At 39.7% G+C, this 16160-nt stretch overlaps 1 protein-coding gene across 2 annotated transcripts in view; it reads right to left on the bottom strand.

Annotated features, from left to right (window-relative positions):
- Positions 1–3556: 3556 nt before the first annotated feature.
- The window catches only part of PDS5A (PDS5 cohesin associated factor A), a 77288-nt gene continuing 64684 nt past the window's right edge, over positions 3557–16160 (bottom strand). The window contains exons 29-34 of one of the 2 annotated variants that reach the window (XM_053940779.1): positions 15099–15161; positions 10428–10567; positions 9310–9415; positions 6512–6864; positions 5333–5483; positions 3557–4760 (exon numbers count right to left, since the gene is read on the bottom strand). In XM_053940779.1, coding sequence (XP_053796754.1) covers positions 4725–4760; positions 5333–5483; positions 6512–6864; positions 9310–9415; positions 10428–10567; positions 15099–15161 — 849 coding nt within the window. In that variant the 3' untranslated portion in view covers positions 3557–4724. The remainder of the gene's footprint in view (positions 4761–5332; positions 5484–6511; positions 6865–9309; positions 9416–10427; positions 10568–15098; positions 15162–16160) is intronic. The other variant, XM_053940780.1, reaches the window with a different exon arrangement.

Here is a 16160-nt window from a genome sequence, read left to right as displayed (position 1 = left end):
CAATGAGAGAATTAAATGCCTGAACGAAGAAGCAGAACATGTATTTCTTGTTCTGGAGCATGCCCAGCTTGCAGCATTATGAACACACCTGAACTCTTGAGGCTGGCAGGGCTATAGGAGGATGCTCAGTCTTCCAGAGCTATTGGGTCAAGCAGGCCTTTTGCCTGAGCTGGCACATTGCTGAGACTACATGGCTGCCAGCATGACCTAAGTGAGCTACAAAACTGGCTTGGATAACCTCTGTGCTCCCAGTGAAAAGCAGATGTCTCCTCATGGCTGTCCCTCCTTACCAAGCAACACAAGACTCAACTGCACCATCCACTTGTGTTGCCCACGGAGGTCTCAGTTCTGCTGACCATGGACAGAGCTGCACAGTTGGTGATGACTCCACCAGGTTCAAAGTTGAATGGCTCCTGAATAATTTCTTGCCAAAGCTGAAGGGGTCACCATGAGCCTGACTTCCTCCTGTTGGCCCACGCACTGCAGGCCAAAAGTCCTGGTAAAAAGTGTCAGGGCTTTCCCTAGGCTGAGAGAAGATGCTCTGTTGCAAGTCAGAAAGGTCTTTCCAATGGATGATCAGGAGGATTTGTTCCAATGGTATGACTGCCCTTTGCCTGATGTGACACCAGGGCTCCGAGGAACAGGCTCACAGCATCTTCCAGCACGTGTGATGCTGACCGAGTTGGGCTGCAGAGCTGCTCCTACCAACTGCCAGAGGACGTGTGGCTGTGCCTTCGCCTTTGTCGGCCTGAGTGAGCAGGAGGTCTGAACTGCAACAAACCTTTGGCTGTGGTCCCACTCATCTCTTTACAAGCAGGTGCACATGCCAAAAACTTGCTCATCTCCTTTCAGACAGCAAAAATTAGGGCTGGGAAGCTCCCCCAAGTCAGAGATGTTCCCATTCTGAATCTAAAGTATACTAGGGAGTGATTTGTGGAAGCAATCATCCTATGGGTCACCACACTGACTTGGTGCTAAGGAATCTCTGATGGGAGTACTGGGTCATTCACCTGCTTTGGTCTCTCATTTAGAAATAAGAAATAAAAGGACATCCTGGATCCACTCTCCTGACTCAGGCTGTACAGCTAGGAAGGGACAGGTTGTCAGCAACCACTTCCAAGTTCTGCTTCTGAGGAAGTTCTATCTTGTTTTCTGTCTTTGAGGAACTGAGGCAAATCAATCCACAGAATGTGTGGATTGAAAACTCTTCAGGAATGGAAGCTACTGTTGGTCTTTGAAGTTTAAGAGTATTTTATAGTATTGTTTGAGCTTCCTTCTGGCCATCTGAATACCCGGGGTACTCATCAGCATGATGATTCCCTCCTGTCAGAAATTCAAGCAGGGGAAGCCTTCAAGGGACACAAGTCCTGCTGCTGTACAGGACTTTGCTCTCCCTGCTTTTGAACACCTTGCTGCTCCCTCTGCAAATCTGTTCCTGCCCCCAGATAGAGCGCCCTGGGCTGAGACCAGCCACTCTGTGACTAATCTGTTAACTCGACATTCAAGAGCCAGTCTGATGCTGAACTTGGTCCAACAACGTAAGCTAAGTATCTACCAGCTGGAAGCACATTTTAGATAACATTTTGTTATTTATCAGTTCTAAAACTTACAGGGCTTGTCAGCATATGCAGAAAAGGTTTGTAGTGTGTTATTTCTCATGTTTAAGATTGCTCTAGGCAACATTATTTTTTTATCCAAAACAACTACTCAGATTTAGTTTTGTTGAGTGGAGAGGTTTAACTTAGTACATTACAAAGCATGTTCTCAGAACAGCTTTCCTGTCTTACTTGTGATGAAATCATGCAGTCTAGGCATCAGAAGACAGAAAAAACCAGAAATAAATGTGTATCTACTAAGAAATACAGCCAGACTTTTATGAAGATGGGAACTTAAAATATGATAAGAACATAGCTCTAATTAGCTATGTAAATGAATGTGAAACCTCAGCACCTTTAAATCCTACACTGGTAAAAAGCCATAAAGACTAGGTTTTATCAGGCTTCCTATTAATTGCACATTAACAAGTAAAGAACTCTGAGCATCAGTTTCCTTATTTTAATGGGAGTATCCCCACTTGTATGAACAATATTTGAAAACTGATAGATGGGCAAGCCACACACACCCCCTACCCCCCTTTTCTTTGAAATACTTTGCCTTCAATTCCAGAGTTTTATATTCATTACTCTTTAATAAATCTTCATTTTGAAGACCTCAGCAGCACTGGCAATGCATCAATGATGTCTGTGTAAGAGAGGTGCTGTGCTCTCTGCCCTGCCTCTCCAGGCTGCCCCGCGGGCACCAGCAAGGGAACGGGGCGGGCAGGGGGGTTCTGCACAGCCCTGGCTGGGCAAGTTCTGAAAAGAGCCACTGGGGGCCACCCTTCTGGTAGTTCTTGTAAGCTGCATTCTGGCTCAGCCTATTATGCCCAGCATAATTTGCTGTATGATTGTACCAAGTGACTCTACTGATAATCAGCATATGACAATAACTCAAATGTCCACATTAAAAAAAAAAAAAACAAACAAAAAAAACGTAATTCCAGCTGGAGAAAGACAATTGAAAGCCATGCTCTGAGCATGGCAGTGAACCTCCAGAAACTTCTAACCTGTATCATTCTATGATGATTCATTGAGTAATGTGACATTGTGACTAATTAAAAATTGACCAAAGAAGATAAAAAAGAAAAAATCCAATAATTATCCACTTGGCAAAAAACAAAGCTTTTGGAAATAAATCTGAATTATTTGCAAGATCTGTCGAGTCCAGATTTCAGACAGCTGTTAAAGGCACATCACTAAGTATGAGAACTCATTTCTAAGAAAAAGCAAGTTTTTTTCAGGTAGCACCAGAAAACTTTGAACTAAAACATTTTAAAATTAGTTTAAACCAAAATACTCTAACTTTCATGAGAGGGAAGTATTTGACCAGAGCACTAAAGAGAAACTGCATTACAATCAGTAAATCCACTTTGTGAAATTATTTCAGTTTTAGAAATCAAACCCCTGAAAGATGTGTAATCAAATGATTTTAAAATCTCCTCTCTGTCAAAAGCATTTCAAATCCTTCAGGTCAAAGCACTGCAGGTTGCTTTAGAAAGGGAGCTGCACACACTGCTTTATGCACAAAGCCTGATTTCTTGTTACAGAAGAAAAATAACACCATCTACACACTTGCTAAGAGAGACTTAAGTCGTGTTGAAGAGCACACAACTGCACCCTACCCATATCAGGAGCACAAGCAATCCCTAATGCCAACAGTATCCAGCTCTTCTATATGAATCAAGGGATTTCAAAACAATTTGCAGAAGAGAAATGGGGAACTGAGGCAGTGGGAAGCAAAGCAAACTCCTCACTGTCACTCTGCACACCAACCCAACCCCCTTCACAAGATAAAGCACTGTAACTTCACCTCAAAAAGGCAACTTTTTAACTACATTACTGCCTGCATTACAGCTCCTTTGCTCTGTACAGTACTTCTGTGAATGTCCAAGACCATGTACAGATACAGCAATTAAGTTTTCTGTGAAAGAAAAAAAAATTAGAAAAAGACTGCCACGTGACACCTAGAAGCGTTTATTTTATGCAACAAACTTAAATATGATCATGTGTACATAAAAGTGTACACTGTATCTATGCTGAACAATGCCAGGAAACATAATATTGATGCAACAATCTTCTAAAATAAACATTAAAAAATGAGCCTGGACAGGAAGACAAAATGCAAAACAGACTTACTTCCAATCAGCACAATGCTTAAAATTGAGAGCAATCCTAAACATTTCCAACTTTCCTTACAAAGCTGCCAAAGTCCAACTATTTTTAAAAACTGATTTTTTTTTCTTTACATCAATAATAAAAATCTGGTGACAAACATTATAAAATCAAATGCTGGACTGTCTTTACTCCTTTAAAATTTAGAATATTCCAACAGAACCGTAGGAGTAAAAACACTTAAAAGTGATATATGTTTTTATAAAACAAACATCAATATGTACATTTATTGCAAATTATATTAAACTAAAATGGAGGGAAAATTAAAAAAATGAAATGTCTACTTGCGAATTAATAACAATTTTAAGTGATTACTTTCCCACTCTGATAAAAATCAGAAAGCAACATTTATAAAATTGCCACCACATGACTTTTCATAGCAGGGAACTGAAATCTGTACATCTTATTTTTGCAGAAAAGTAGGCAGGCAGAAAGAATTATACATAAAACAGTCTCCAAAAGTAAAGCAAAAAAAAATTTGTTGGTTTTTTTTTTTTTTCCTCTAGTCTTGTTTAAAATCCATTCAGTAGACTTCTACCTTTTCTGTGAAACATGGGAATACCTGGCTCTAGGATCATGAATTTTCAATGTCAGTGTAAGGACCTTCTCTGACTTTCTTTAAAAAAAATGCAGCATGAAAGTTAATGGTGTAAATACACTTTTAAACTCCAGAATGCAGGAACTGGAACCAAGTGTTAAGCAATTTGCTTAATTATTGACTTTTCATAAAAAAAGTCTCTGGGGAAATAAGTACAGATGCTTTTAGCCTCTTTCTCAAGAGTTTCTGCTTTACATTTCCATTGAGAAGGATTAATTTCATGTCAAAGGGAAGCATAGTTTTCCTTCTGGTTTCAGAGCTGAAAGCTGTGTGTTTTGAAGTAATTTCAGTTCCTGTACAGGAAATTTCTGAATCCTAGTTTTTGCAGAAGCTTGGAGCATGCCTTTATTTGGCCTTCATTTCCTCCCTTTTCGAGCAAGTTTTCTTTTTACCTTTATGAGGGGAGAAAAGGAAATGACAGTTAATTGTAAGGACATGGAAGTTACAATTGATTCTGAATCAAAATCCTAACAAATATTGTTTAGATTTTAGCTTTTACACTCTTTATACTGTGATTCTTCCAACTCCATCTTGTATCTGCTCAACAATTACATAATTAATTGAATACAACTGAACTTCCTTATTATACAGCACAACTTCCTGATAAACTTGAAACTACACAACTTGAATTGTGCATTTTAGAATTCCATCACCAAGTAATGTTTTTTCAGCATAAATATAAGCAGTTATCCACTGCTTTCACTGGAAGCAGAGATTAAGAACAGTAACTTGATCTAATTAACTGTAATTACCAAGGTTTATAAAAATAGCCCATTTTACTTCAGAATAGGCAGTACTTCAAATGCTTTCCAAGTATTTACAGTAACTTGTACATGTCTACTTAAAAGCAAAAAACCTATTAGAGCTTTTTTTTTTACACACAAATTTCTTTGATTTCTTACTGTACAAACTACAATAAAGAAGTAAAAACAGAGAATTGTCCTGTATAAGATGCCTGCTACACCTTAAGGAAGCCTCCCTCTGCTATCTCTGTATCCTCAGTATCTTCCTGGCTGCTCCCACAGGCCTTAAAAAGATCCATTGCATTTTGAGAGTATTCTGAACTTGAGTCTATCTCCAACAGTGAATCTCCATCACTTCCAAGCACCTGGCTTCTGAAAAACGTTAACAATGTTTTGGTATTTTGTCCAAGAAACACTTTACACATTTTAAAGATGTTATCTGACAGAGTAGCTTATTAAAGGCTACGGACAGTGCTATTTGTTCTTTTGAAAACTTGAAGAAATTTGACATATTGAACAAGCATTGCAAGGCAGTACACAAATATCACACTCTTGACAGAACATTTTACTGGTGTATAAAGCTTACTCTGAGAAGAAAAGGTATAACTATTTTTGTTCAAGGTTCTCTGCAAGATCTTCAACTTACAAATCTCTAGAAAGAAACTATTCCAATGATTCTTTGATTAATTTGTGATTTCTTAGAGCACATTGGTTTGCAGACCTTATTGCTCTCCCACTTTGGACTCTTTTGCATTAATTATGTACCAGGTCCAGCAAAACAAACTTCTCATGTAAATGCACATTATGATTTACTTGTAAACCAGTCAACGTGTTTAAACACTAAAGCAGCCCAGATTATCATCCAAATCCTGGTTTGTAGTTTACAAAGTTCCAAATGTTAATTTTCAGTTACTTAAAACAGACATTACAGTACTGCTAACATTAAAACAAGCACAGACCCAAAATACCAGAAAATAGCTACAGTTGGCATTACAAATTTTCCTGTGCATTAAAGACAGTTAGTTTCCAAGCCTTTGCTATCACTGAAGGGAAGCACAGCAGAGTAGCCAAATGCCTGTATGCCTGGCTGCATATTTCAGTGCAATGAATGCACTGAAACACCATCAACTCTGAGTTCCTTTAGACAGCAATTCTAGCAAGGGGAACCAGAATACATTAAAATAACATTTGGTGAAAACAGGTGAACTTTATCCTCCAGTTCCAGCTGCCCAGGTACTTACTTTGAAAAACAGAACTCAATGCAACATATGGTTGCAACATCTGCTGTGGTTTAGTTGTGCCTTTAACTATGCTAGGTCTGTTGTAATAGTAAACTCAGGGTCTGCCTTTAGACAGGAAAGGACCACCCCCCACCATGTATTTAATTATTTAATTTTTACCTCTGTAGATCAATTTGTCTCTGTGCTGCTGCTGGCTTTTTTGCTGTGTCTTGCTGTTTTGGTGCTTTGGCATTACCTGCCTCTAAACTCCCTGGACCTTCTTGGTTGGCTGCTGCCCTCTTCCTTCCCCTGACAGGTGGTTTATTTGTTTCCTCGTTTTTTGCAGTGGTACCCTGAGGTTCTGGTTTGGTTGGTCGCCCCCTTCTGGTTTTTGCTGCAAGCGATGGGCCTGTTTCTTCTACACTTTTTTCTTCTGTTTTTTGATGAATATTCTCAGTTCCAGATGCTGTTGCTGTTCTTTTTTTCCCACGTTCAGTGCTATTTCCTTGTGTTGTCTGATCAGAATTTATCTCCTAGAAAATAAAAAACATGAATGTGAAGACAAAAAGATTCCCAAAGGCAAACCCAAATTGTTACCTCCTTCCATCAGAAACATGAGTTTTTAAAATTTTAAGTATTGTTATGAAAACACATAACATGGTCTTAGACCTAGCAGTACATTTTACTAAATGGGATTTTGGACCTTATCCTTGCAAAAATATTTTCTACATTGTGTGTCATGTTAGTAACTGCACCCAATCTATCTTTTAGTGGTGTGAGAGAGTACAGTAAGAATATTTATCTTTATGGGCTCCTCCCATGATCATTTTTCTGGACAAGTTCCTTTTACTGTCTCTTTGTCAAATGACAAAAGAAAACTGAGGAGCAGAAGAATTATTTCAATACAGCAGTATTTACTATTTACTTCCATACATGCAAATTTTGAGACCAACATTCAGTAAAAGTGCAGTTTACTGAAGACCTAAGTGCCAGTAAAGAAAAACTCAAGGGAATAAAAAAGTAAGATCAGACCAAAAATGAACTTGCTATGTTTGTTAATTCTTTGTCATGTCTGAATAGGTATGGCCTACATGCTATGTTCTTCTCAAGACACTGAACAAGGTAATGAAGTGATTAAATACCATGAAGAGGTATCTGTATATGTGAAACAGAAAGAGTTAACAATGTACTTCTCTACACACAGCAGTATTCATATGGAATCAAAGAGGAAGCAACTGGAAGCTAAGCCTTCATCTGAACACTGACTTCCAAACTAGCTGGGAGAAGGGGTAGAGAAAAGGATACTGAAGAAATATGGCTGGAAGGACTCAGCAAATTCAAACAAACCAATGCCACTATTCTATGTGCTGTATCTGAACCAAGGACTTTTTTTGTTGAATATTCTACTATTATTGCTTATGTGTTCAAATGAGTCAGGTGATCTCTGTAACCTTCACTATTGTTCCAGCAGCTTCATAGAAGACACTTACAATATGAACTTTACAGATTCTCTGAAATTTCAACTTCAAGAACACAGAAAGCATTTTTGAAGATTTACTTTATATGTGCTTTGCCTAATTTTTCTGTATGATGATACAAATCCAAAACACTTGGTTATTACTCTGATTACATCTAATAAAAAGAAATTAAGGAGATACATAACTTATTAAAAAGCCTAAATCAACTACATATCCCTACATTATTACAAAAATCTATTTTAAATTACAGAATCATCTAGGTTGGAAGCGATCTTCAAAAATCATCTTGTCAAACCTGTTGACAGTGGGGCCTCAGTGATTATCCAGGGCCTTGGCATGTCAAGCCATGAACACTGATAATCCACCACTTTTCTGGACAGTCTTTTCCAGTGTTTAAATTTCTCTCCAATGTTTTGGGGTTTTTTTGTATTTTTTTTTTCCTGCTTGCATCCAGACAGAATTCCCCTGAAGCAACAACTTCTAGTAGCCTTTTGTCCTTCCAGCAAGCAGCCTTGAGAATACTTCCTTCCATCAATCTCTTTCATAAATACCTTTTAGATGTTGAAAGACTGATTGATCCTCTCCAAGGCTTTTCTTCTCTAAGCTGAACAAGCCAAACACTTCAAATCTTTATTCCCACAATAACATTTCCATGCCTTAATCATCTTGGTGCCCCCTGCAAGGCTCCCTCCAGTTTTTCAGTATCTGCATCAAACTGGGGAGGATACAGGATTCCAGGTATGGCCTAATGAATGCCAAATGGGGTGGAATAACCACATCCCTCTATCTGCTAACTACTCAGGACACAGCTTGCTGTCCTCACTGCAGCCAAGGCACACAGTCAGCTCATGCTCTGTTGGTAATCCACTGGGGATGGTCCCCCAGGTCCTTCCCAGACAGCCTGCACTCCAGCCAGGCTGATCCCAGCATGTGGTACAGCTGCTTGAGTTTAATCTATCCCAGGTGCAGGACTCAGCTGTGTTAAAATTCATGCTATTGTATGTTTTATAAGTTAAAAAATTACTATGATTTACACATGGTGTTCTCTCTTTAATGAAAGGGGGGTGAACCATACAATATATTTTTAACAGTTTAATTAATATTTTAGTTGTGACAAAATTCCAAAGTTAGATGTTTATTTCATGCTGTAGGACCACTTGACATTTTCTTGGCAGTAATTTCAGTTGAAGCTACTACAGATATAAACTTTCACTCTGAATCCCAGGCTCACTGTTACTTGTACTGGAAAATGCAGAATAAATGCGGGAATACTTTGGAATTTTAAAGAAGAATAAAATCTATTCAAATGAGTGCTATCAATTCCTCTGGATAAAATAAATGACTGTTTTGAAGATACAGTCAGGCTAGGAAACTGACACAACTATATGAAATGAAACTGGATGTTACCAGTTCCTCAGAGACCACCTGCAGTGATATGTACTGAAAAAAACCCCAATGTCAAGCTTATTACAGACATCAGTATAAAATCCCTGGACATACCTTGTTTTTCACAGGTTCTGTCTTTGCTGGTGTGACTGAAATAATCCTCACAGGATTTTCATCATTTTCACTGACTCCGGTTTCTGATATATCTGAACTTTGTTCCCTGGGAACATCATGGAAGACATAACAAAACGAAAATATATTGAAAAGAAAAAAATGTTTGGAATTATTGGGGGTAAAATAAAGGGGGGAAGGGGAATCAATGCAATAAGCTAAATTAGTTTAAAAACAATTGAATTTGCTGAAGTCCACACATGTATTTTCTTTCCCAGAACTGGGAAAGGTCTGAAAGGAATTGGCTGATCACTGAGCCAAATCCCTTACCACAGACACTCCACTGTATAATGACTTTTGCTAACTTAAGACCAGAGCTTTAAAATCGGCTGTGCTCTTTTTCCAGATAGAAAGAGCCAATACTGGAAAATGTAGTGAAGAATAATAAACACCAATAATGCTTCAACTTTACAGAAAACAAAAGAACAAAACAGAAAAAAGTAAGATTATTACAGCTTCTATCATGTACACTTTACTGAACAAATTCTGAACACAGTTATACTTCCCTTTGGCCTTACGAAATGTAGTGACTAGACTTGACTTTCTCTGCTTTCTTTAACCCTTTATTTTAGGCTGGTAATAAATTCCAAACCAAATTGCACAATATGAAAATCTGAAAGTATAAACTGTGTCTCCAGATTTACAACAAAATTTAAAACTTCGCATCCATATAAAAATAATGCTTGCTAGGAGAAACACTGAGTATTACCATCATAGGTTGCATCTTTCCACTGAGACCCTGGCTGCTTCAACAAGCTCTTTTTATCATACTTAATCTTACACAGATCAGAATATCCCATCTATATCAAAAAAGTTTTTTGTTTCCAGTCAGGATTAATCCTGATTTATACATCAAGACATCAACCACACAAACTGAACCAAAAAGCAAGTATGGAGATTTTACCTTTTGAGAACTACTACATTTTCTAAAACCAGACAAAATAAGGACACTTTTCCAACATGTAAGCACACACACCAAATCATCTCCTGTCCTAAAACTTGCAAGCACAATGGAGACCATTAAGTAAAGAGCTGATGAAAGAAATGTTGGACTCCCATACCTTGATCTGTTTCCTGCAGAAGAGCTCAGCTCAGAGTTTACACTGCTTCCAGTCTCTGATCCTGTAGTCCTAATATATGGTCTCCTTCCAGTTGCAGATAATGGTTTGTTTACTGTACCTAATACACCAGTTGGTTTTGGCTAGAAAAAAAAATATTTAAATCTTAAAAAATGCAAACTTCAGATACATATTTAATTTTACAAATATTTGCTTGAATATTTAAAAATACTTATCCTGGGATAACAGTCTTGATCACAATGCCATCAGTTTAGAGCTACTAACCTTATCTTTACTTTAAAAACACTGTTTATGCTTTTACTTCTTGTAATTTAAGAGCACTTAATCAACTGCTCTTCTCTCTCTCATGCTTTGAAGACATAGCAGCTGGAGAAGTCTCAACAAAAGCCAAAATGTTAGGCAATATTAGAGTTGAGAGCCTCTGGGTAAGTGTCCTGGGTTGACTGTATGATGCTTCTATGCCCAGTCGTCTGTTCTGTTTATACTGAATAAGTTTTGCACCTTTAAGACTTGTTCCAGGAGTGAAGGGGGGGAGAAGAAGCGCGGAGTTTGTTTTCAGAAACTGCACTCACTCCTCCACATTCCTGCTCCTGGACTGTGGTGTCTGCAGACAGACAGACAGCGAGACAGAACTCTCCTTTGCTTTTCTGTTAGTTTTAGCTAGCTGAGGCAAAGAAGTTCCCTGGACTGTGGCTTTTCCTTTTCTTTGGACCTGCTCAAACCTGCTCTGGACTGAACACCCAGCAGAGCACTGGCAGCTCACATGTGTGGCCCAGCGGGCCGGGCCTGGGCCGTGGCATTTCCAGTGCCGGAGGGACTGATCAGAGACTGAGTGAGCCAAGCTACAGCTCACCGAGGGGACTTTCTGAGTTTGTCCCTCTTTTGGAGTGGCAAGAGGTTTTATTGTTTAATACTGTTTAGGTTTTTTTGTTTAATAAACAGTTTTTCCCATCTTTCTCCAAAGAGGTATTTTTCCCAAACTGGTTGTGGGGAGGGGCCAATTGAATCTGCTTCCTAGAGGAACCCCTTTGGGGGTTCTCTCCCAAATTTGCCCTGAACCAGCACAATAAGGATGAATGGGAAAGCAAATAAAGTGGATGTTGTTGTGGGAGTCTACTACTGACCACCCAGCCAGGACGTTACTAGCAATGCATCATTCTACAAGGAATTACAGGACCTTCTGGATCAACTGCCCTTGGCCTTATGGACAACCTTGGCCCTGTATATGGGGAACAGCAGACTTTGGGTGCTGTAAGACTTTTGGGTGCTCTGGGAATCTGCTTTTGAAGGTATTTGATCTATGGACGCTGGTCACTTTTTAGGAACCATCTCTTAAAGCACAGGAGCAGGCCATTGCAAAGTGTAAGATGTCAAGCAAGTGAGGCAGAAATTTAGCCTGGCTGAGCAGGGATCTTCTTCTGGAACTTAGGCAGAAAACAAAAAGTATACAGTATTTGGAAGCAGTGACAGACAATATGGCAAGACTGCAGAAATGCTGTTCACCACTGCAAGGAGAAAATTCCTGTGGCCAAAGCTTGATTAGAGTTCAAGTTGGCCAGCACCATAAAGGTCACAAAAAAGGTTTTTTAAGATGTGTCAAAAGCAAAAAGAGGATCAGAGATAACACTGGGACATTACTTGATGAGGCTGGTCACCTCACAAACAGGAGGTGACAAAGCAGAAACATTTAACCCCATCTTTGCCTCTGTCTTCAATACCAATGATGGGCCCTGGGACCCCCAGAGCCCTGTGTTACAACACTCTGTCTAGGGGGAATGATAAACAACCCCAGTTCCCTCAGCTGCTCCTCATAAGACTTGTGGCTCCAGACACTTCACTCATTTTGTTTTCCTTCTTTGGCTATGCATTAAACTCAGTTACTCAGTAAATGGAACAAATAAATTACTATATTAAAAGAATAATATGCTTAAGTAAATACTGTGCAGAATTAGCACTAGGATGATGCAGTCATGATGAACATGTGTCCAGTAACAAGCCTTTTCTACAGAGATTGCTGCTTTTTTTGCTAGCAAATGTTTTCCAGCATCTGTAATATCTTTCTCCCGCCTGCTCCATCATAACTTTCACCCATGGGAATTATATTTTCTTCTCGGGAATATCTTAATTTATTAACTTGGCCTCTAAGGAAATGTAAAATTACATGAAGAATGTGACATGCCAGTTACGAAAACTTCCGTGACTGCTCTCCAGGGACAAAATATAAAACTTCCTGTTGCCTACTGAGCCCGAGCACATGGGTCAAATCATCAGCCACAGCAAGATCTAAAACGTTGTAACTGTATCAGAGAACACCAAAGAGATAGTGTTTACTTCTAAATCATATTTATATAATTATATGCAGAAAAGTAGTATAAAAATATAACATAAATATATAAAAACATAATAGTTCAGTTAAAACTCAAGCTGGCCACTGCAATGGAAGATAATAAAAAATTTTACAAATACATTAACAAAAGGAGGGCAAAGGAAAACCTCAATGCTTTACTGGACATGAAGGGGAACATTGTAACCAAGGATAAGGAAAAAGCTGAGGGATTTAATGCCTTGCCTCTTTAACAGAAAGGTCAGTTATACTTAGGTTACCTAGCCTCTGAACCGGTAGACAGGGACAGGGAGCAGAACAGATCCCCTGCAATGCAGAAGGAAGTAGCTAGTGGCCTGGTGAGCCACTCTGACACTCACAAGTCTATGGGGCTGAATGGGATCCCCCGGGTGCTGAGGGAACTGATGGAAAAGCTCACCAAGCCACTCCAGCATTTTTCATCAGTCCTGGTTAACTGGAGAGGACCCAGATGACTGGAGGTTGGCCACTGTGATGCTAATCTATAAGGTGGCCAGAAGGAGGATCTGGGAGATCTACAGGGCTGTCAGCCCGATCTTGGCAGCCAGGAAAGTTATGGATGATCTGTTGGTTATCTTGAGTGTGATCACAGGGTGTGTACAGGGGATCAGGCCTACCCAGCATAGATTTAGGAAAGATGGGTCCTGCTTGAGCAACCTGATCTCCTTTTATAATCAGATGACCTACCTAGTGGATGAGGAAAGGCTCTGGATGCAGTCTACCTGGACTTCACTAAAGCCTTTAATGTTGTCTCCCACAGCATACTCTTGAAGAAGCTGGCAGTGCATAGTGTGGACAGTTGTACTCCTCACTGGGTTAAGAGCTGGCTGGGTGGCCAGGCCCAGAGAGTGGTGGTGAAGGGTGCTACATGCAGCAGTGGCTGGTCACTACAGGTGTTCCCAAGGGAGCAGTACCTCTAGTGATGATCTGGACTAAGGGATTGAGGGAGTGTCCCCTCAGTCAGTTCACAGATGACACCAAGTGAGTGGCAGTACTCTCTGCTGGAGGGCCAAAGGCTCTGCAGAAGGGCCTGGACAGGCTGGATCAATTGGCCAAGGCCAGTGCTATGAGGTTCAACAAGGCCCCCTGCCAGGTCCTTAGGTCACAACAAGCCCAGGCAGTGCTACAGGCTGGGGAAGAGTGGCTTGAAAGCTGCCCAGTGGAAAAGGAACTGGGAGTACTGGCTGAGAGCTGCTAAACACGAGCCAGGGTGTGCCCAGGTGGCCAAGGAGGCCAATGGCATCCTGGCCTGTGTCAGCAACAGTGTGGCCAGCAGGACCAGGGCAGTGCCTGTCCCTCTCTACTCAGCACTGGTTAGGCCACACCTTGAATCCTGTTCCCGATTCTGGGTCCCTCACTGCAAGGACACTGAGGTGCTGGAGTGAGTCCAGAGAAGTGCAATGGAGCTGGTGAAGGGTCTGGAACAAAAGTCTTATAAAGAGCAGCTGAGGGAGCTGGGTGTGTTTAAAACTCTTTATAATGCCTGAAAGGAGGTTGTAGCCAAGTGGGGAGTGGCCTCTTCTCCCAGGCAGCTAAAGACAGAAAAGAGGCAATGGCTACAAGCAGTGCCAGGAGAGGTTGAGGTTAAAAATCAGGAAAAATTCCTTCACTGAAAGGACTGTCAGGCATTGGAATAGACTGGCCAAGGATGTGGTAGAGTCACCATCCCTGGAAGTATTCAAGAAATACTCAATATGGCATCTAGAGCCGTGGTTAGTTGATATGGTGGTGTTCGGTCAGTGGCTGGAAAAAATTATTTTGGAGGTCTTTTCCAACCTTAATGATTCTGTGATATCTCCTACTGTTGTACTGAACCTAATTCTGCATTACATTTTGGGAAGCCTCTCCCAAAGTTGCTCTGCTTTGCAAATAAAGGATGTTAGCATCACAGAACATCTCTGGCTGGGACTCTCTGAAACAGATGTTCAAAAGTGCATAGACATTTGCAGCTGAATTTAACAGCATTAAAACCTATATTACAACTGAAAATTTAAGATCACCAATGCTAGTGGTATCACAATTCTCTACATGCACCATAACTTTATGCCAAGCTTACTTCAGTAATAGAAGAAACTGTAATCAAGAACCTCTACCTCAGTGCACAAATAACAATCTTGGTGTTGTGTACTCATCAGGTAGCATGTTCAAGGAATTCATTATATGTCATCAAATAAAGAGTTACAAATTACTGTGCATGAACTCTTAATATAATTTTTAAACTCTAACAGTCCAGAACACTTTAAAAATCACAAGTAATATTCAAAAGCTTGCAACTTGTCAAAATATAGTACCTTTCCTGTCAAAAGAAGAACCCTTGTCTCTTCTGAAATGTAATTCCTGTCATTGCAGAAATCCTGCATAAAAATAAAAATTAGTTTGTATTTAATGTGTCAATCTCAACTCTTTTTTTTTCTATATACACTCAACTAACTACTCAGATGCAATTATCAAGAGTTACACATACTTCACACCATGCAACCTGCTGATCAATGAATCAATCTAATAAAGATAGGTCAAGCTTGTAGTTTGGTGAAGATTTACAGCAAGCATTATTGAATGATAGCATACCATATCTGAAATTGGGATGAAAGTGACATGAATTTTTTTAAATGATGCAAGATTGCTTTCCCTATCTGTTCACTTGCACATTTTTAATGGGAAGTCCTAACAGAGGAAGAGAGGTGCCATTTTCTCTAAACAAGCTGAAAGTTGCTACTTTTGTCACTCCAAGTATCAGAGTTTACACAGACTGAAATCCTGTAACTGAATAAAGGCACCAGCTCACTGTTACATGGCATCTGCCATTTCACAATAAAATAGAAAACAAATTTTGCTTAAACAGACTCTGGAAAGGCTGTTAATTAACAGCCTAGGGCACTGAAAAATGTCAGCCAGTACATTCTCCAGGACAACTAAAACATCAGGTCTGGTCCAGAGAATTACTTGTGCTCCCCTTACACTCTTCAGAAGAAGGTCTCTTGGAGAGCAGTAGTGCCACTGCTGACAGCAGAGCTGTACTTGCCAAAGCTAGTAATAAGAGGACCAACTTGTACAGCAAGCAGAACAGCCCAACAGCTACTGACAGATAGTAACATATCATGGGTAACATAATGTTCCCTTTTTTTTTTTTCTGATTTGCATTCTAATTCAGATATACAGTCAGAAAATATATTCTCATATATTCAGATGCACTTGTAAATCACACTAATGAAATTATTCAGCAATACATGCCAACATATCAGCATTAATTCCAATTAGCTCTCACCTGGTCACAAACATTTCCGTCACGTGTTCATAATACAGAGAGCACAGCATAGAGCTGACATTAAAAAATTAATTACTGATAATAAAAT

This window comes from Vidua chalybeata, chromosome 4 (genome assembly GCF_026979565.1).
Source record: "Vidua chalybeata isolate OUT-0048 chromosome 4, bVidCha1 merged haplotype, whole genome shotgun sequence".
NCBI lineage: Eukaryota > Metazoa > Chordata > Aves > Passeriformes > Viduidae > Vidua > Vidua chalybeata.
The sequence above is the reverse complement of the archived record's forward strand: the minus strand, read 5'-3'. Positions and strand labels throughout refer to the sequence as shown.